The sequence below is a fragment of the Dasypus novemcinctus genome, chromosome 27 (genome assembly GCF_030445035.2).
Source record: "Dasypus novemcinctus isolate mDasNov1 chromosome 27, mDasNov1.1.hap2, whole genome shotgun sequence".
Taxonomy (NCBI): Eukaryota; Metazoa; Chordata; class Mammalia; order Cingulata; family Dasypodidae; genus Dasypus; species Dasypus novemcinctus.
In genome coordinates this window covers 17,480,606-17,503,001 of record NC_080699.1, presented here as the reverse complement: position 1 = coordinate 17,503,001, position 22,396 = coordinate 17,480,606, and the positions used below count along the sequence as shown (strand labels likewise).

At 36.2% G+C, this 22,396-nt stretch overlaps 1 protein-coding gene and 1 non-coding gene across 5 annotated transcripts in view; one reads left to right on the top strand and one right to left on the bottom strand.

The window, feature by feature from the left end:
• Positions 1–22,396, bottom strand: part of HOATZ (HOATZ cilia and flagella associated protein) — a 38,632-nt gene that overhangs the window by 2,454 nt on the left and 13,782 nt on the right. For 2 of the 4 annotated variants that reach the window (XM_058289430.2, XM_058289431.2), the window contains exons 5-6: positions 606–665; positions 36–88 (exon numbers count right to left, since the gene is read on the bottom strand). In XM_058289430.2, coding sequence (XP_058145413.1) covers positions 36–88; positions 606–665 — 113 coding nt within the window. Of the gene's footprint in view, positions 1–35; positions 89–605; positions 666–17,869; positions 21,237–22,396 lie in introns of those variants that run through there. The other 2 variants (XM_058289432.2, XM_071212325.1) reach the window with 2 other exon arrangements.
• Positions 5,493–5,601, top strand: LOC111761312 (U6 spliceosomal RNA). The gene has a single exon (XR_002794712.1). It is a non-coding gene; the product is annotated as a U6 spliceosomal RNA (small nuclear RNA).

Here is a 22,396-nt window from a genome sequence, read left to right as displayed (position 1 = left end):
AAGGTGAGAATATTTTTTGACAGAAGTAAACTTACTTTGCTTTTTGTACTTTGGCCTTTGGTTTATAAGGAAGGGAAATCAGTTCTTTCTTTAAAAAAAGAGAAAGAAAACAAGATAAAAACCAAAAAGAAACAATTGTATTGCTTGTATTGATTGAAATTTACTCACTTGAAAAAAAAACCTGAGGTAAAATCACCACAGCATTTATACAGATTAGCCTCTTAAATTTAGAAACTGTGGGATCAGAAATATTCCAGATTAGGGAATTTGGGGTTAATTCAGGAGAGCATGTGTTTACGTATTCATGAGTTTACAGCACCCAAGTAGCCTATGTCAACACCCCACAGCCTTATGACGTGTGAACAAGAAGCTCTACTGACAATAGGGCCTTATCTTCCATGCCAGCAGAGCTGCAAACACTGGAGGTATCTTTGGTTTATCAAAGATTGTCAAATTATGTGAATTCTATACCCTTCACCTCCAGTTCAGGGAAAGATCTGACGCCTGGGTACCTAGATATATGGGGTCAGCCTATTAATCCTCTGCAATGCTACCATACTACATCCCTCCAGACAGACACCTGAAGGGCGCACTGTCAATCTCACCATGATCCTTTCTTCTCTTTGTTTCCTTAAGAGCTGGAGAATCTCGTCTCTTCTTTTAGCCTGTGTAAATGAAGGGGGGAAAAAAAGGGAAAAAAACAACAAAAAGTGGATAAGTCTTTTGACTCAAAAATAAAACCTTGTTCCTGTGGAAGGTTGAATATCTTCTACTTCCTTCTCATATTCTTTGGCAGGATTTTTAAATGTTTTTTTTTTTCCATGAAGGATTTAAACTTGTTTTCATGTCAGTGCAAAAATACGTAATACAGAGGATGCTGCTTTACAAAATAATTTGTTTTTGATCCTAAATGGCATTTTCCCCCATCTACTGGTAGGTAACTTTTACCAGGCCTTTACTACATGAACTATGCTAATAACTTTATATACACTGTGCCATTTATTTCTTAGAACAATCCAGAAGTTTGACACTACTAATATTACATTTTAAAGATAAGGATACTGACTCTTGGTAAGGTTAAATAATTTGCCCAAGCGATTAAGTGGCAGAACTGGATTTGATCCTAGCTCCAAAGCCCATCCTAACTAACCGCTACTCTAAATTGATATTAAATGGTGGCAAGATCTGAGATCAGCGAGCTCACCCAGCTGAGCTCAACTAGGTCTATAGTTAAGAGGGCTTTTCTGAGTGGCTTGCACCTGGGAACAAAGACTTTTTCTCTCATCTCTCCTTTCTCTGTCTTTGATAGTGAGAAAAGCATAATCTCAGGCAAGTTCTCCTAAATGTAAAAAACTAATTTGGTACAGGCATGAAGATTTATCAGGGCAACTGCTGTAATATAGTAAAAAAAGATATAGACTATATAAAAATAGGCAATGATAGGTGCAAAACTTTTAACTAGAATCCAGCTGTGTTCAGTTTTGAAGATAGCCAGGCAGAAAATCACATCTGGAGTATTTGAGAACAAAAGAAAAACCAAAGAATCTGGCAAATGAAACTGGGAGCTTCAGGTACCCAAATAAAAGGAAAGAAGCTTCATTTATATCAAAGCTAGAAGCAAATTACTGACAATCGATAGAGATCTGTCATAGCAAGGTCAAAATTGGATATCATCCATCCATCCATCCATCTGAATTTCTTGAGCACCTACCATGTGTTAAGGGCTAAAGGAGACATAATCTCTGCCTTCAAGGTGACTGCAGACTTGTGGAGAAAAAGGACATGGAAATGTACATTGGGGTTAGCATAGGGGCAATTAGAGAACTCGATTCAGCCTGGGGTGGGAGTTGGGGAGTGCTCAGAGGTGTCCCAGAGGAGGTGAGATCCAAGCTTAGATGCCAAAGTGGAAGTTGCTAGATAACAGTGGGGACAGAATGGGGAAGAAAGATTTGAGGTAGAGGAAAATAGCGTGTGTAAAGCCCCAGGTCTTAGTCCCAATGGCTCAGCTGCAAGGGAAGCGGGGAGTCGCTCCGCGCCCCATCAAAGTTGACGAGAGGAGGAGCCTGTGCCAGCGCCTATTCTCATCAGCCGGATCAGGCGCAGTGGCTGCCTTGGCTTTGCATCATTCTGTCCAAGTCTTATGCATCTTGCCTTCTATGAGCTTCTGAGGTTTTAATTTTATGTATTTTGGGGCCAGATTTCTATTTTTTTATTTGAATTTTGGGCATCATATATCAGTTAATGAAAGAAAAAAATTCGGGTACTTCAACAACTAAATTTCACAATACTTGTCAAATTGCTATAGATTAAATAAAATACTGCCTGTAGACAAGACATGTGATGTTTTCAATGCAGTATTTAGTGGTACTTTCTTTCCCAACTTTTCCAATACACATGTACTAAGTTGAAATTACTTGCTGCCATCCTGGACTTTTATTATGACATTGACCTTACTTTTCCTATTTTATTTCTTAGTTGCTACCATGTCTTTCTCTTTCAGAGTTTTTTTTTAAAATTAAGATTTATTTATTTATTTCTCCCCCACCCCACCCCATTATCTGCTCTCTGTGACCATTCACTATGTGTTCTTCTGTGTCTGCTTGTCTTCTCTTTAGGCAGCACCAGGAACCGATCCTGGGACCTTCCAGAGTGGGAGAGAGGTGATCACTCTCTTGTGCCACCTCAGTTCCCTGGACTGCTGCATCTCTTGTTGTCTCTCCTCTGTGTCTCCTGTTGTGTCATCTTGCTGTGTCAGTTCTCCGCATGGGCTAGCATTCCTGTGTGGGGCCAGCGCTCCTGCGTGGGGCAATACTTCGTGTGGGCCAGTTTGCTGCATGGACCAGCTTGCCTTTCACTAGGAGGCCCTGGGTATCAAATCCTGGTCCTACTGTATGGTAGACGGGAGCCCAATTGCTTGAGCCACATCTGCTTCCCTCTCTTTCAGAGTTTTATTCAACTTTTTATCCTTCCTTAGAGCTTAGCAGTGCCTTATATGTGATACTCAAAGAATATTTGTTGAATTGAATTGAGTTATGATGTATAAATGAAATCACTCATTGTTGCATACACAATTCTTAGCCTAAGCAAAAATTTAAAAAGTTTTAGAAGGTGAAATCAAACAGCAGGGTAAGTTTAATTCAGCAGGATAAATTTTAGTTTATAAAACTATGCTTATTTTCTCTTTAAGCTATACTAAAATGCTTAAAATATAAAAACAAAAACTTAATTACCAGATTCTAAAATAATAGTAGAATGCACTCATTCATTTTTTTCCCTTTGATTTCATATCCTTTTGTAATTATGATGGCTTTTAGTACCAACCCAGTTTTATTATGTAATATAATGCACCAGAAACAAAACTTTTAAGTGTAATTTGATTTCAGCTCCCTGAACATGCTTCCTGGGAGTGAAGAGCATGTTTTAAAACTACTGTAAAAAAACTGTCATCTGAACAAAACCACTGATGACTATTTTAAGAAAAGTATAATTAAATACAATTCAGTGGTAAGAGAAAATCCTACAATTTACCTTGTTAGTAGGGAAAAAAAAACTTACTTTCCCAACTTAATTTCCCAACAACAAAGGAATCCTCATTTTGAATTACAGTGTTTTGGTTGAGTTCATTAATGGAACTTTATATTTAGAAGGCATTTCATTCACTTAATTTGTTAATCCTTAAAATAATACTATAAGGGGTCAAACTTATTTTATAATACTTTGTTTGTCATTTATATTTATATTCCTAAATATTATAGACTAAAACTTGATTTCAAGATATTAAGGTGTGATAATATATAAATTTAATGTCTCAGGGATGATTAATGATTTTTAGTGTCACTTCAAGGGATATGTTTGTCAGTTCTCTCCTTTTGGCTTTTAAAACCCAACAACTTGAAGGCACAACATAGAATTATGAAATCAACTAAAACTTGGGTTTGAATCCCAGTTCTTTCGTGGGATTAATGGCAAGTAATATCTTAATTATCCCCCCTGGTTCCTCCAACTATAACACTCCCTCCAACTATAACAACTAACCTACAGGTTAGAGGTGGTGCTTTTGGGAAAATCAACGAACCACCTCTCTGAGTCTTTTATTTCTCCATTATAAGAAGGGTTGTTGCGGAAATCAGAGATAATACAAGTAACGCATGGCATAATGACTGGCATATGGAGGAGATTTAATAAATGGTAGCAATGCTAATATTATGTAATTATTTTGAAATAATTATTTTCTTTCAGCGCTTCTAAAATGTAGAAGAGAGTGGGAAAAAGGATGGATTTGTACAGGCATGGAGGACTTTTGATGATTCTACCTTTGAACTATGGGTTATTTAGTGAATGCAGCTGGAGAGAGATAAGGAGGCAGATTTAAGATATTATTTGTCACTAAATATGCAGTACGAATTCCTCTGTTCATAAATTCTCCAGAATATTATAAACTTTTTCCCCAGTTAATCTTCCACTATTAAAAAAATTCTCTTCATAAACACTAGATTTTAAAATAAAAGCAAGCCCTTTCTTTTTAAGACCTAGTTCTCCTATGAAAATTGTATTTCTTCCTTGGATTATGATTGAAAAACTTTTTGAGGGAGCTGATGTGGCTCAGGCAGTTGAGGGCCTGCTTCCCACATGGGAGGGCCACGTTTGATCCCCAGTGCCTCCTAAAAACAAAGACAAACAAACAAACAACAAGCAAACAAATGAAAAAAACCAACTCAGGGCTTTCCAGATACGAGGTCCCAGGTTTAATCCCTGGCCCCAGTACCTAAAAAAAAAAGAGGTAATGTCTTTTCCTCTCAGATTACCTATCTACATTGTCCAAAGGAATTTGACTGCAATACTAGGAAAGCTGAACTACTGCATTTAATCTTAAGAATGTCTTAGAAGTATACTGAATTGATTCCAAAATCAGCTCTTTATTTAGTTACCTGGCAATCATCCCAATCCTTAGAGAATCCTTCAGTCCCTCATCTCTAAAGTGGAGGTAACCATAATGCTTCTCAGAGCTGTTCTGAGGATTAAATTAGAATGTGTGTAAAACATGTAACGTGTACATGACATGTAGTAAATCTCAAAAATCATATTGTATAGTGAGGAGAGGAGAAGACAGAGAAAAAAACAAAGAAAAGACAAAGAAGTACTGCAAGAAATATATTAATTCAAATGAGAATTTTAAATATCCTTAATTCTTTCCCGTGAATATAGATATATCATGGTACAAACATCAGAAAATGTAGAAAAGTACATAAAGGGAAAATAATGTTTACATAAGATTCACTGCTGAATCTAAAATCTTAATATAAGTTTTTAAGTATAACATATAAAAATTTCAGAAGAAGCTTAAAGAAGCTCCAAAATAAGTAATTTATAGCTTTAAAAATAATATACTAAAGGGAAAAAGCTGACTATGGAAGCTATAGGCTAAATTAATGATCACAATACAAAAAGTATGCTCAGCAATGAAAAGACGTCCAACTAAAAATAAATGGAGGGTGCTTGCTTTGGCAGTACATATACTAAAATTGGAACAATACAGAGAAGATTAGCAAGGCCCCTGCGCTCAAGGATGACATGCAAATTTGTGAAGCTTTCCATATTTTTAAGGGGAGAGAAATAAAAAATAAATAAATGGAGGGAAACGGATGTGGCTCAGGCAGTTGGGCATCTGCCTACCTCATGGGAGGTCCCAGGTTTGGTTCCCAATGCCTTCTAAGGAAGACCAGCAAGACAGCGAGCTGATGCAACGGGCTGTGGTGGTGAGATGACAAAACGAAGAGACACAGTGAGGAAACACAATGAGAGACACAACAAGCAGGGCGTGGAGGTGGCTCAAATGATTGGGTGCCTCCCTCCCACATAGGAGGTCTTGGGCTTGGTTCCCAGTGCCTCATAAAAAAAAAAAAGAAGATGAGCAGACAGGACCATAAACAACAAGGGGGGGGGGAATAAATAAAAAAAATAAATCATTAAAAAAATGAATTAAAAAAAAAAGGAGACATGGAGGTAGGTAAGAGCTTAGCATGTCTAAGATGGTTATAAGCCTAGCCTGACTGCAGCAAGATGTGTGTTTGGGGGAACAGGAGTATAAAGGGTACAAAAATTTGATGGGATTATATTGAGGAGCTTGATGTAAAGGCAGAACCATTTATACCTGATTTGGCAGAAGATTGGAACTATTGAAGACTTCTTGGCAGGGGGATGACATGATAAAGTATGGCACTTAGGAGGATATACAAGATGAATTAGGAAGGTGAGAGAGTGGAGGTGCAGGGACCAATTAAGAGGTTATGGCAGTCTGGGTAATCTGAGCCAACAGTGTAAAGAATCTGCTCAAAAACTATAGTAAACTTAGCTTCCATTAATCAAAACAAACTGCTCTGATGATAAGAAATAACAGCTGCAATATACTCTACCAACATCTGTGTGGAACTATGCTAATTCTGAGTACTACCGTTCAAGAAGACTATTTTCCAAAGAGAAAGAAAATCTGTTTTCTCTGATAATTTATGACCACAGCCCTTCCCCACTCATAGATTTGGGGTTTAAATTTACATTACTTGTGTGTCTTTGGAAACTTCAAAATAAGAAATTTAAGTGATCCCAGATTGGCAGTAGTCTGGGTGTCCTGGAAGAAGCACAGGCAAATATTTTTTTTTGCAGAAAGAGAGTGACCAGCTGTCCTGGTTTGCCTGAGACCAAGGGATTTTCTTGGATGTGGGACTTTTAGTGCTAAAACTGGAACAGTCTCAAGAAGACCTGGATGGTTGGGCACCCACCTTCTGGGATTAGTTTATATAATCTTTTATGTTAAAAAAAAAACCAGTAAGCAAAGGTACTAGTAAACATATGAATAAATCCAGACAAGTGTTCATTCTATAAAACAATAACTGTAATGTCAAATGTGGGATATAACTAAAGGAAGATACGACTAAAACAGTGCACATCAATAACAGAGAGGGATTATATTGTTCAGGAGCAAGGTAAAATACGGGTTAAATCCATACTTTAAGTATGCATGTTAAAATCTTACAGGTAATGACTAAAATATTAAAAGATGATAACTTTGAAAATAATAATAGGGAAAAAGTGGAGCTATAAATGCACATATATGCACACTCCCCAAAAGAAAGCAGGAAGGAGAAAAGAAGCAACACGGAAATAGCAGAGCTACTAGAAAGTGAAAAACAAGAATTCCATATATATCAATAGTCATAACAACTATAAATGGACTGAATATGTCAAAATGAATAAAACCAAACAAATGAACTATTTGCCATTTACAAGAGACATATCTAAAATGAAAGTACACAGAAAGATTGAAAGTAAAATAATGGAAAATGATACAATAGATAAATAGCAAAAAATTATGTAGCTATATTAATATCAGAAAAAAACAGAATTTAAGCCTAAAAGGATTGCAGGAATAAGGTCAAAACTTAACGATAAAAAGTTCAATTCACCTGGAAGATGTAACAATTCTAAACATGTATGCATCTTCAAAATATAAATAAAATCTAACAATGACAGAATTATAAGGAGAAAGAAGAAAATCCACTCTCATGTTATTTTTAACATACCTCTTTCAGTAATATGTATGAGGCAAACAATAAAGTTATAGAACATGTGAAAAACACAAATAATAAGAAGCTGATATATATAGAGCCCTACAACCCCCAAAATACATATTCTTAAGCATCTTTGGAATATTACAAAAAGGAATGTATTCCAGGCCATAAATCAAGTCTCAAGTTTTAAATGCTCAGTGTGTCATATAGACTATGTTCCTGATCCCAACCTAATTAAGTTCAAAATAACAGATAACTTAAGAGGACCTCACGTATTTGGGAATTAGTATTGCTCAATATTACATGGGGCAAATTAGAAATCAAAATAGAAAACTTCAAAATATTGCAATGAAATATAATAATATATATATAATGTAATATATACCAAATATATATATATATACTATATAGTATGTATAAACTGTGAATAGCAATTAAACTATACATATATGGCTTGTGAATGTAGCTAAAGTAGTACTTTGAGTGATATTTATGCTTTAAATGCTTATATTAGAAAGGAGAAAAAAAAGAAAATTAAGAAACAAAATGAGAAGGAACTAGGAAAAAAAATGGAATTAACCCAAAGTTGTAGGATAAAGTAATAAAAATTAAAACTAATAATATAGGAAACAAAAATACAACAGAGGATCATAAAATCAAATGTTTGTTCTTTGAAAGGAACACTAAAATATATAATCCTTTGGCATAATTGCTCAAGAAAAAATATACAAATGAATAGAAATGAAACAGAATAACTAGAGATATGGCAGAGATGAAAACAGATGATTAAAGAACACTTTGAATCCTTTACACCAATAAATTTGAAAATGTAGATGAAATGGACAATTCCCTAGAAAAAAAATTACTAAACTAATTCAATAAATAAAAAATAGGCTCATTTCTAAATCCCCCAACAAAAAAACAAAATAAACTAGCAAACCAACCTATAATGCTTACACACTATATTTTCATCTCAAGTATTTTCAGTCACCATTTAGCTCATCAAATGGGTTGCCTTAGGTTACCTTGGGTACTACTTCAAAAGCGCTTTGGCTTCAGTGACTTAGCCTTTTTTTTCTTTCTTTCAGGCTTTCAAGAGCTGTTTCTTTCTGCAAAGGGTGTATGTATACAGTTGAAAATATTCATTCCCTGCTGATTTTTTATATTCTGGTTGAGAACTGTGGTGGTTAAGCTCACGTGTCAACTTGGCTAGGTTATGGTGTCCAATTGTTTGGTCAAACGAGCCCTGGCCTGATTGTTACTGTTAGGGCATTTCATGGATTTAAATCATTATTCAGTTGACTGCATCTATCCATGGCTCATTAAGTCTACAATAAACAAAGAAGATCGCCTTTAGCAATGAGAGAAATCTCATCCAATCGCTCAAAGGCCTTAAACGGAGAACTGATGATTTCCGCAGTCATTAAGAGCTTCTCTCTCTACTGCAGCCACAGCACCTCTTGGGTAGTTCATCAAAACCTTCCTTGGAGTTTCCAACTTGCAGCTTGCCCTACAGAATTCGCACTTGCCAATCTCCATGGTTACGTGAGCAAATTCCTAGACTAAATCTTTTAATATTCATTCTAGCTAGCTAGCTGTCTGTCTGTCTACCTACCCACCCATCCCTGTCAGTTCTGTTTCCCCTTAGAGCCCTAACTACTCAAGAACCATTGATGAGACCTTCAGAATCATCATGGTGTTAACGTTTTAATGTACATTTTAGAGAGAGGCATTAAGCATCTATTGAGGAGAAGTTACATTACCTTTTTTTCACCTGTAAAGGGTTAATGCTCCATTGCTGAACTTTCGAAATTAATTTGATAAAGATATGATTAAAGGAAAATACTACGTGAGTCTTTTTAACAGTATGAGCAAGACGATCAAATTTTATCTTTTAAATAGGAGGTGGATACATAGATTTCATGCCTTTAGAAATCTACTCATCATTCTTCAAGATTTACTGCTTTAGTCACAGTATCTTCATAAATATTTTGAATCTACTAGAATTTTATTTTTCAACCATTGGTTTAAAAAAAGGGGAGGCAGAAAAGATTGGAAAAAAACCTTTCTTTGAGTTTATGGGTGTCAGGCCTTGTGCGAATTCCTTATATGTTAACTCATTTAATCCTTATAACACAGTCAGATATGTATTAATATTAACTCTACATAAAAATTAACAACTCTCTCAGGACCACTTAACTAACTAGTAACTGGCAGAATCAGGATTCAAACTCATTCTAGTTTTGTTTAACCCCAAGTCTTACGCTTCTTGTGCTATACTAGTTGAATGCTTAAACGCACACACGTGCACATACATTGTCAGAAATTTTTCTGTAACATCTGTTTCAGAAACATCCATTTGCATGTTTTCTTCATTAATTTTCAGACCAAAAATGAAGAATTAATTAGAATTGAGCATGGTGAGGAAGACAAATAAATTTTCTGCTCTCCCAGGAAAATTTACATTCTAGGAGAAAATGGTGCTATGGGAATCCACAGCAGGGGGACATAATCCAGCTGGGGTCGGCTTTGATTAAAGTTAATGATTTACTTATTTAATGTATCACGTAGCACTTTACAAAAAGTGCTGTTAAAGAGTAATGAATAGTTGAATTATAGCAACATATATAAACTGATGAGCTTTTTAAGATCTTATTTAATGTTAACTAAATATTTATGATAGGATCTTTGATTACAAGTAACTATAAAATGGATATATTTCAAAGTTAGAATATTGCTTAAGCAGTCCCTGTCCCTCCTAACGACTGATGAATAAAGATTCAATGGTTTAACAGAGGTCGAGGATATCATCTGATTTTTTTTCTAGAGGCTCCAGAATTTAATTTTTAATTCTATGCCAATGAGTGGAAGCTACCTGTCCAATAGGATAACTAGAGAATTTAATTCTTACCCTACACAAAATCTAAAACTTCAGTAGGTGTCATTTCTCTTCTAGTTACAAATGCAACCTAGAGGAAGGTGAGAATTATGATTAGCTTAAGGTAAAACTGTATCAGTAAAAATCTAACATTTGGATTTGATTCCAAAAAGCAGTATGTCTTGTTCATTTTGATAACTGTATGCTTCAACTATTAATTTACTCTATGAATTTATTACCAGTCCCTGTGCCTATTAATTGAAATTTGCCATGCAGATTCTATAGCTGCCAGATAGTAAATTTATATCTACTGTAATATTAAGATACGAAATTGTTGGACCTCCAAATGATCTCCTATGCACTTTAAAAGATAGGCTGAATAATCAGTAAAAAGGTTTTCTCTAGCACTAATTTGATTTTAGAAGCTGGACATAATGGCAGTAATCTCTGCAAGTGGATGGAAGATGTTATAGGATTATTAATCAGAGAGAGGAGGAATGCTGACTTGCAGGAAAAAGATGCAGCTCTCGGCACCTTTCCACACCTCCTGGAAATTGCTTGATACTGGCTCAATTCCCAGATCTGACATACATAATTTTCATTTAAAAAATAATGGTTTACTAAAATGAGAAAAACATACCAGTCATTACATAAGAAGAACTCAATACAACTTTTCTTAAATGTAGATTTCAATAAAATACAAATTTATCTGTTGTGGGTAAGAAAAAGTCTATATTTTTCTAGTTCTGTTACATATATATATATATATGAAAAACCTATAATAATTACCTGAAGAGCATAGCTCTTGTTTTAAAACACTCACTAAAAAATTCATGCAGGGTAAAAGTGTAAGTAATTTAAAAAACCCATACTTTTAATATTGCTTTAAAAAGCACATATTTTTTTTTAAAAAGCAGTGATACTTGAATTTTAAAGTTGAGAAAAATATAAACATAAAATCAACATTATATTTTAAAAATTTAATAGTGTGTGCATGCATTAAGCTTACCTCTCTTTCTCTATTGCTTTACATACTGTTGTCAATTTGGTCTGCAATAATTTTCAAAGTTTGTGCTTAGCAAACAAATGACTACTGTGTCTTGCTCTACAGATAAGATGAATGACTGAATGGGACTGACCTCATCTTTCACATACATTTTTCTTGTCTTGCCTATTAGGACATAAGAAGGAGTGGCTGAGGGACTTCCCACAGAGATGACTCTCAAATTTCATTTCTGGCCTAAACTTCCCTGAGCTTCTAGCCTGTGGACTCACATGGCTATTTCACAGCCTCACCTGCTTCTCAAAGGCACCTCAAACTTGACAAGTCTAAACTGAATTTACAACCTACTCTCTTAAACCACCCTCTCACCAAAAAAAATCCCAAGCCACCTAATCTTTATCTAATGTTCCTTGTTTCAGACACTGGTACCTTCCAACCTTCTGGGCAGGCAGAAAATGGTGAATTATCTTTGATTCCTTGCTATGCTTCACTGTCCATATATATTTAATATATAACCAAAATCCTGGTTATTTTACCTGCTAAACTGGCCTCCAAATTGTTTTCCCCACTTCTGTTCTGGCTACTTTCAATCCAGTCCCCATAATAGTCTTTTGTTCTTTTTCAAACAAATCTCTGACATGTCACCCTTCAGCTGAAAACACTTCAATGAGACATTCCATGTTCAAGGATTGGAAGACTTAATATTATTAAGAAGTCAATTCTACCCAAAGTGATTTACAGATTCAATGCAATCCCAATCAAAACTCTAATAGCCTTATTTGCAGAAATGGAAAAACCAATCACCAAATTTATGTGGGAGGGTAAGGGACCCAAATAGCCAAAATCATCTTGGGAAAGGACGTTGGGAGGACTCAAACTTCCCAATTTTAAAACTTATTACAAAGTTACAGTGATAAAAACAGCATGGTACTGGCACAAGGACAGACATATAGACCAGTGGAATTATACTGAGAGTTCAGAAATAAACCCTTATGTCTATGGCCAAGTGATTTTTTTTTTTATTTGTAATTTGTAAAAACAGTCTTATATATATGCAATATCGCCCATATTCATATTTTACATGAGGTTTCACTATGCTATACAGTCCCATGCTACATTTTTAAAACTTTCCTTCTGGTAATATATATGACCTTAGACTTCCCCTTTCACCTACTGTCATACCCATATAATAGCTCTGCTAGTTACATACATATGATGTGCTCTCACCATTTCTATAGATTTACATCTTTTTACCAATTCTGCACTGATTAACCCTCAGCTTTCCATTCTCTATCCTCATTCTATTTTCTGGTGAGCTGTATTCTAATTATTAACTCTATGGGTTTACACAATATATTTAGTTCATAATAGTGCAATCATACAGCATTTGTCCTGTTGTGCTTGGCTTGCTTCACTAAACATAATGTCCTCCAAGTTCATTCATGTTGTCATATGCTTCATGATTTCATTTCATTCTACCACTGCATAATATTCCATTCTGTATATATACCACAATTTATTTATCTATTCATCATTCAACAACCTGGGTTGTTTTCAACTTTTGGCAATCGTGAATAATGCTGCTACGGACATTGTTGTACAGATGTCTATTTGTGTCACTGCTCTCAGTTCTTTTGGGTGTATACCTAGAAGTGGTATTGCCGGGTCACATGGCAAGTCTATATTCAACTTCCTTAGGAACTGCCAAACAGTCCTAAGATACAGTGGCTGTACCATTCTACAATCCCACCAACAGTGAAAAAGTGTTCCTCTCTCTCCACATACTCTCCAACATTCATTTTACAACTTTTTAATAGTGGCTAATAAGTGTGAAATGATATCTCATTGTCATTTTGCTAGAATTTCCCTAATTACTAGTGATGTTGAACATTTATTCAGGTATTTTTTTTGTTTTTTGTTTTTGCCACTTGTATTTCTTCTTTGGACAATTGTCTTTTGCCTATTTTTAAATTGGGTTCTTGTCTTTCTATTGTGGAGTTATATGATCTCCTTATATATCATGGATATTAAACTCATCAGATATATGATTGTCTTATATTTTTTCTCCCATTGAGTCTCCCATTGAAACCACCTTTTCACCCTTTTGACGAAGGTCTTTGAGGTGCAAAAGAGTTTAAATTTGAAGAGCTCCCATTTATTTTTTCTTTTGTTGCTCATGATTGGGTATAAGGTTTAAGAAATTATTGCTTACCACAAGATTTTGAAGATGTTTTCTTCCATTTTCTTCTAGTTGTTTTATGGTTGTCACTTTTATATTTAGGTCCTTGATCCATTTTGAATTAATTTTTGTATAAGGTGTGTGATAGGGGTCCTCTCTATTTTGGATATAGCTATTCATTTCCCCCAGCACCATTTGTTGAATAACTGTTCTGACCCAGCTGTGAGTGCTTGACAGTCTTGTCAAAAACAGTTGACTATAGATGTGAGGATCTAATTCTGAGTCCTTGGTTTGGTTCCATCGGGCAATCTGTCTGTCTTTATGCCAGTACCATGCTGTTTTTTACCATTGTAGCTAAGCAATGTGCTTTACAGTTAGGAAGTGAGAGTCCTCCAGCTTCGTTCTTTTTAAGGACATTTTTGGGTAGTTGGGGCCCTTACCTTTCCAAATAAATTTGAAAATTGGCTTTTCCATTTCTGCAAAAAATCACAGAATGTCCTTCCACTTATTTAAGTCTTCTTCAGTTTCTTTTGCAATGTTTTGTAGTTTCTGAATACAGGTCCTTTATGTCCTTGGTTAAGTTTATTCATAAATATTTGATTATTTTAGCACTATTATAAATGGATTTTTTTTCTGATTTACTCCTAATATTGCACATCAGTAGTGTATAGAAACACTACTGATTTTTGTGTATTAATGTTGTATCCTGCCACTTTGCTGAATTTATTAGTTCTAGTAGCTTTGTGGTGGATTTTTCAGGACTTTCTAGATATAGGATCATATGATCAGTGTTTAGTGATAGTTTTATTTCTTCCTTTCCTATTTGAGTGCCTTTTATTTATGTAACCTAAATGCTCTAGCGAGAACTTTTAGCACAATGTTGAATAACAGAGGTGACAGTGGGCATCCTTGTATTATTCCTGATCTCAGCAGGAAAGCTTTCAGTCTTCCGCTGTTGAGTACAGTGCTAGCTGTAGGTCTTTCATATATGCAATTTACCATATTGAGAAAGTGTCCCATTCGTATCTAGTGGAGTGTTTTTATCAAGAAAGGGTGCTGTATTTTGTCATACGCCTTTTCTACATCAGTTGAGGGGATCGTGATTTTTCTTCTGCAGTTTATTAATGTGGTATATTGAACTAATTCATTTTCTTATGCTGAACCACCCTTGCATAACTGGGATAAAACCTATTTCATTGTGGTATATAATTATTTTAAATGTGCTTTTGGATTTGGTTTGCAAGTATTTTATTGAGGATTTTTGCATCTATATTCATTAAAATATTGGTCTATAATTTTCTTTTTTCATAATATCTATTTTTTGGAAGAGCTTGAGCAAGATTGGTATTAGATTGTCTTTGATAGATTGGTAGAATTCACCTATGAAGCCATCTGGCCCTGGTCTTTTCATCTTTGGGAGGTTTTTCATGACTGTTTCAATCTCTTCACTTGTGATTGGTTTGTTGAGGTTTTCTATTTCTTCTGGGGTCAGTGTAGGTGGTTCATGTTTCTGGAAATTTGTCCATTTTATCTACATTGTCTAGTTTTTGTCTAGTATCATCTTATGATCTTTATTATTTCAGTGGTAATACCCCCTCTCTCATTCTGATTTTATTTGCATCTTTTCTTTTTTTTCTTTGTCAGTCTGGCTAAGGATATGTCGATTTTGTTGATCTTCTTAAAGAACCAACTTTTAGTTTTGTTGATTCTATATATTTTTTTGTTCTCAATTTCATTTATTTCTGCTCTGATCTTTACTATTTTTTCCCTTCAGCTTGGTTTGGGATTAGTTTTCTGTTCTTTTTCTAGTTCCTCCAAGTGTTCAGTTAGATCTTCAATTTTAATTCTTTCACCTTTTTAAATGTAAGCATTGAGGGCTATAAATTTCCCTCTTGGCACTCCCTTTGTGGTGTCCCAGAGATTTTGACATGTTGTATTCTCATTTCCATTTGTCTCAAGATATTTGCTGAATTCTTTTGTAAGTTCTTCTTTGACCCAATGATTATTTAAAAGTGTGTTGTTTAACGCCCATATATTTATGAACTTTCCCTTTCCTGCCCACTATTGACTTACAGCTTCATTCCACTATGATCAGAGAAAGTGTTTTTGAATAACTTCAATCTTTTAAAATTTATCAAGTCCTGTCTTGTGACCCAATATATGGTCTATCTTAGAGAAGGATCCATGAGTGCTTAAAAATATATATGCCGCTGTTTGGGGGTGCAATGCTCTATAGATGTCTGTTAGGTCTAGTTCATTTATCATATTATTCAAGCTCTCTGTTTCTTAATTTATCCTCTGTCCAGATGTTCTATCCAATATTGAGAATGGTGTATTGAAGTCTCCAACTATTATTGTAGAGACATCTACTTCTCCCTTCAATATTTCCAGTGTGTGCCTCATATATCTTGGGGCACTCAGGTTCGATAAACAAATATTTAGAAGTTATTTCTTCTTGGTGAATTGCTCCTTTTATTAAAATATAATGATCTTCTTCATCCTTTATAGTCTACATCCTTTGCAATTTTGCATTTAAAATCTATTTTGTCTGATATTAGTGTCACTACTCCAGCTCTTTTTTGGTTACTATTTGCATGGAATATCTTTTTCCATCCTTTCACTTTAACCTGGTTGCATTTGAGGTCTCTTTTAGACAGCATATAGATGGCTCATATTTTCTTATCCATTCTATCAGTCTATGTTTTTTGATTGGGTAGTTTGAGCCATTAACATGCAATGTTATTACTGTAAAGGCTTTACTTACTTCATCCATTTTGTCTTTTGGCTTTCTGTTATCTTATCTTACTATTCTCTGTCTTTTTATCTGTCAAGTTACCGTTACTAATAATAATCATTTCTATACTTTTCTCCAAGTCTCTCACCCTTGTTTTTTTCCTCTCAGAGAGTAGCACTCCCTTCAGTATCTCTTGTAATTCTGGTCTTTTGATAACATATTCTATCAGTTTTTGTTTTCCTGTGAAGACTTTGAACTTACCCCCATTTTTGAAGGACAGTTTTTCTTTTCTTTTTTTTTTTTTTAATTGACTTTGTAATAATATTACATTAAAAATATATATGTGAGGTCCCATTCAACCCCACCCCCCCACCCCCCCTCTCCTCCCCCCAACAACACTCGTTCCCATCATCATGACACATCCATTGGATTTGGTAAGTACATCTTTGGGCACCTCTGCACCTCATAGACAATGGTTCACATCATGGCCCATACTCTCCTCCATTCCATCCAGTGGGCCCTGTGAGGATTTACAATGTCCGGTGATTACCTCTGAAGCACCATCCAGGGCAGCTCCATGTCCCAAAGACGCCTCCACCTCTCATCTCTTCCTGCCTTTCCCCATACCCATCGTCCACCATGTCCACTTTTCCCAATCCAATGCCACCTCTTCTATGTGGACATTGGATTGGTTGTGTCCATTGCACCTCTATGTCAAGAGGAGGCTCAGATTCCACATGGATGCTGGATGCAATCCTCCCATTTTCAGTTGTAATCACTCTAGGCTCCATGGTGTGGTGGTTGTCCTTCTTCAACTCCATCTTAGCTGAGTGTGGTAAGTCCAATAGATCAGATAGGACAGTTTTTCTTGATACAGCATTCTTGACTGGCAGTTTTTCTCTTTCAGTACTTTAAATACATAATACTACTTTCTTCTCAGCTCCATGGTTTCTGATGAGAGGTTGGCACTTAATCTTATTGATGTTCTCTTTTAAATGATGCTTTGCTTTTCTCTTGCTGCTTTTAGAATCCTCTACTTCTGATATTTGTCATTCTAAATATTAGGTATCTCAGGGTGGTCTATTCAGATTTATTGTTTGAGATGCATTGTCCTTCTTGGATATTGATATTTATGTCGTTCATTAGGGTTGGGAAGTTTTTGGTAATCATTTCCTCAAATATTCTTTTTGTCCCTTTCCCATTCTCTTCTTCTTCTGGGACACTGATAATGCATATGCTTGTGCATTTCACATTGTCATTCAATTCCCTGAGACTATTCTTCATTTTTCCCATTCTGTTCTCTTTCTGGTCTCCTGTCTTTTCCAGTTCAGATGTTCTGTCTTTGAAATCACTAGTTCTGTCTTTGAGCAATTCTTATGAGCCTCTATTGCATTTTTAACCTCGTCCACTGTGTCTTTTATTCCCATAAGCTCTGCTACTTTACTTTGCATGCTTTAAAATTGTTCTTTTTGCTAAGCCAGTGTTTTCTATCCTCTATCTCTTTAGGATATTTTATTTTAATTCTTTGAATTCATTTAGGAGAGTTGTGTGATTATCATTGATTGTCTTAAATCCTGTATTTCTTAAGGATATTTTGTTTGTTCTTTTGCCTGGACCATCTCTTTCTGTTTCGTAGTATAGTTGGTAAATTTTGCTGATGTCTAGGCATCTGAATATGTTGGTGAATTTACTCTGATGGCTAATTTCTCTTTCTTGACTATTTTTTTTCCCCCTCACAGCTCTTCTTTGATATTTGATTCATTTTATTCTAAGTCTTTAAAATTGCCCAGCTTGTTATCAAAATAGGGTCAGGGCTCACTAATGGAGTGTGGATTTTCTCCCAGGAGTTCCAGTTAAGAGACCTAAAAGCAGTTTTTATCCATGCAATTTCCAGACTGGCTAGCAGATGGCACTTGAAAGTGCACCTTTACACACAGGTGTTTCTTTTAGTCTCTGTTTTCCTGTGTTTTGATCTGGCCAGAGCTGGTATTCGAAGGAGGCCCTGCTGGCTGAATTTACTGAAGAGAAGCCCTGATTCCCCTCCCTTTTCCCTTGTAACAGCTGATAGGGAGGAAGATGTCTGCTCCCCTCTTACTCAGTTGCAGTGAGCCAGGGGTTTTACCCCAGCTTAATATCTTGGGGGTGGGGGAAAGGAGCCCTTGTCGGCTGCTGTGAGGGTTTGGTAACTTACATTTGTTTTTTCTGGTTCTTCATCTCTCTGTCCCTCACCCTCCTGGGAGTTGTGTAGCAGTGCCCTGGTCTGCTGACCCCCCAACGCAGGTCTCTTAGACTTTTGGCCCTTTCTTCATTGTTTTATGCCTGTGTACTCTGACGCCATCTTCCCAGAACCAGCCAAGTGATTTTTGACAAGAGTCTCAAGTCCATCCACTCCATTGGGAAAGAATAGTCTCTTCAACAAATGGTGCTGGGAAAACTGGATATCCAGATGCAAAAGAATGAAGGCAGACCCCTACTATTTTAAAATTTTACTCAAAATGGATCAAAGACCTAACTATAAGAGGCAAAACTATAAAATTTCGAGAAGAAAACATAGGGAAGCATCTTTGGGACATAGGCCATGTTTTCTCAGACTTAACACCAAAAGCATGAGCAACAAAAGAAAAAGTAAATAGGACTTCATGAAAATAAAAAGCTTTTGTTTATCAGAGGACTTCATCACGAAAGTAAAAAGACAGCTTATAAATGGGGGAAAGTATTCGGAAACTACATATCTGGTAAGGGTTTAATATTCAGCATATATGAAGATATCCTACAACTCAACAACAAAAAGACAAACTACCCAATTAAAAATGGGCAAAAACCCATGGGATCTAAGCCCCCTCTCAATCAGAAGCAGTGTGGGCATCACCATCTCCAAATCCTCAAGATTGAGGAATGAACAAAATAAGGGGGAATGCAACTATGGGCTAAAGTAGACTTACTGTTCTAGTAATGGAAGAACTTGTAACATTGATATAAAGACAGTGGTCACCAGAGGTTCTGAGGGGAAAGAGAGGGATGAATAGGTGTAATATGGGGCAATTTGGGGATACTGGAAGTGTTCTGCATGACACTGCAATAACGTTTACAGGCCATTATACATTTTGGTCAAAACCTTTAAAATTGTGTGGTGCGAAGTGTAAACCATAATGTAAATTATAGACAATGGTCAGTAGCAATACTTCAATATGTTTTCCTCAATTGTAACAAATGTACCACACTAACGAAAATTGTTCATGGGGAAAAGTGTGGGAGGGGGAGGGGGTGAGGTATATGGGAATCCCCTATATTTTTGAGGTAACATTTATGTAATCTAAAACTTCTTTAAAAGTAATTTTAAAAAATTAGGCAAAAGACTTGAATAGATATTTCTTCAAAGAAGATATGCACATGGCATATGAAAAGTTGTTCCACATCATTAGCCATTAGGTAAATGCAATTCAAAACAACAATGGGATACCATTTCATACCCATTAGAATAGCTACTATTAGAATAACTACTATTAAAAAATGGAAAATAAGTCTCAGGCAAGATGCGGAGAAATAGGAACATCTGTTCATTGTTTGTGGGAATGTAAAATGGTGTAGTGCTGTGGAAAACAGTTTGGCAGCTCCTCAGAAAGTTAAGTCTAAAATTCCCATGTGATTCAGCAATCCCACCTCCAGGTATATTCCCAAAGGAACGGAAATCAGGGACTTGAGCAGATACTGGCATACCCATGTTCATAGTGGCAATTGACAGAAGATGGAAGAAACCCCAGGTGTCCACCAGCAGATGAAAGGCTACACCAAATGTGCTGTATATGCACAATGGAATATTATTTAGCTGTGAAAAGGAATGAAGTTCTGATAGAGGTGACAACATAGATGAGCCTCGAAGACACGTAGAGGGAAATAAGCTAGACACGAAAGGACAATTATTGTAATATCTCACTGATATGAAAGAATTAGAACAAGCAAATTCACAGAATTGGGAACTAGACTGCAGGCTACCAGGGTTGAGATGAAGGTAGAGAATGGGGGGTTAATGTTTAATATGTACAAATTTTCTGTTTGGTGTGATAGAAAAGTTTTGTTAATGGATAGTGGTGATGGTAGCACAACATTGTAAGTGTAATTAACACCACTGAATGATATATTTGAATGTGGTCAAAAGAGGAAATTTTAGGTTTTATATATGTTATTAGAATAAATATTTTAAAAACCCATAGGATGTACAATATAAACAGTGAACCCTAAACTAAGGACTATAGTTAATAGTAAAAATTTTATTAATATTCTTCTATCAATTGTAAGAAAGATACCACTTGAATACAAAGTGTCACTTATAGAGAAAACTCTGGGTGTCTGTGTGTGTGGGGAGGGTGTAGATGGGAACTCTGTATTTTCTGCATGTTTTTCTGTAAATCTACAACTTCTGTAATAAAAGATTATATTTTATATTTTTTAGAAAAACTTTCAGTGATGTCTTATTGCTCCACTATGGTCTAACCTTGGTATCAGTACATTGGCCATTCCATTTCTGAAGGGTGCTATGCTTTTTCCCAGCACAGGATTTTCTCACCTGCTGTTTCTGCTATCTGGAACCCTCTGCCAAACTTTCTTTCACTTTCGCTCTTTCTTCAAATATCAGCTTAATTATTGATTCTTTGCAGAAATCTTTCCTGATTCCCTTAACTGGATCAATGTCACTCTATTATAAACTCTCCTAATATCATGTTTAATCCTTTGATCAATACCTATCTCCCTGGTTAGACCATAGACACCATAAGGGCAGAGTTTGCATGTTTAAAATGGTTTTGGGGAGTGGATGTGGCTCAAGCGGCTGAGTGCCCGCCTCCCACACAGGAAGTCCTGGATTCAGTTCCTGGTTTGTCCTGAAAAACAACAACAACAACAAGCAAAACAAATGTAAAAACCAACTCAGGGAAACTGATATGGCTCAGTGGTTGAGTGCCAGCTTCCCACTTAAGAGGTCCTGGGTTCGATCTCTGGCACCTGGTACTCAAAACAAACAAACAAAAAAACCACATGGTTTTTGGTATTCACCACTGTACTCCAGTGACTAACACAATGCCTAGCACACAGAGATCCTCAATAAATATATGTTGAATGAATTTTGCACAATTCCTCCAAATCAGATTCTCCTAACTTTTGGCCCTATGATTCATTTTACTGTTTATGGTTTTGCCTGGCCCTTCTTGCCTGAAGTTGACATCACCTCTTTACCCTCGAGTCTTAACTTGTTTACAAATCTCTCTTTCTTTCTTTAAAGAGGTACAGGAAATGAACCCAGGGCCTTGTACATGGGAAGCAGGCACTCAACCACTGAGCTACATCTGCTCCCCAATGAATGACGTCTTTTGTTTATTTGTTTGTTTGTTTGTAGGAGGTACTGGGGATCGAACCTGGGACCTTGTACATGGGAAGCAGGTGCTCAACCACTTGAGCCACATTCGCTTCCCCTACATCTCTTGTTAAGGCTACATAATTTTCAGTTGCTTTGGGCAAACGTTCTGGGAAGCTCAGATTGCCCCTCTGGATTAGATTCCAAGGACTGCTGTAACAAACCACCACAAATAGAGTGGGTTAAAATAACAGAAATTTATTCTCTCACAGTTCTGGAGGCCAGAAGTCCAATATCAAGGTGTCAGCAGGGTCACACTCCCTCTGAAGGCACTAGGCAAGACTCCTTCCTTGCCTCTTTCTAGCTTCTGGTGGTTGCCAGCAGTCCTTGGCATTCCTTAGCTTGTGGTAGCCTAACTCAAATAACTGCCTCCATGGTCCTGTGACCTTCTTCCCTGTGTCCTCTCTGAGTCCTCAAGTCTCTCTCTCCTGATAAGGACACCAGCCATTGGATTTCGGGCTTATCCTATTCTTGTCTGAACTCATCTTAACTCAATGCCATCTGCATCTTAATTACATTTCCAAAACAGGTCACATCCAATGTGGGGGCATTTTCGGGGGTTGGAGTTGTCCTGGGTGGTACTGCAGGGCCAGGCCAGTTACCGGACATTGTATGTCCTCCCATGGCCCA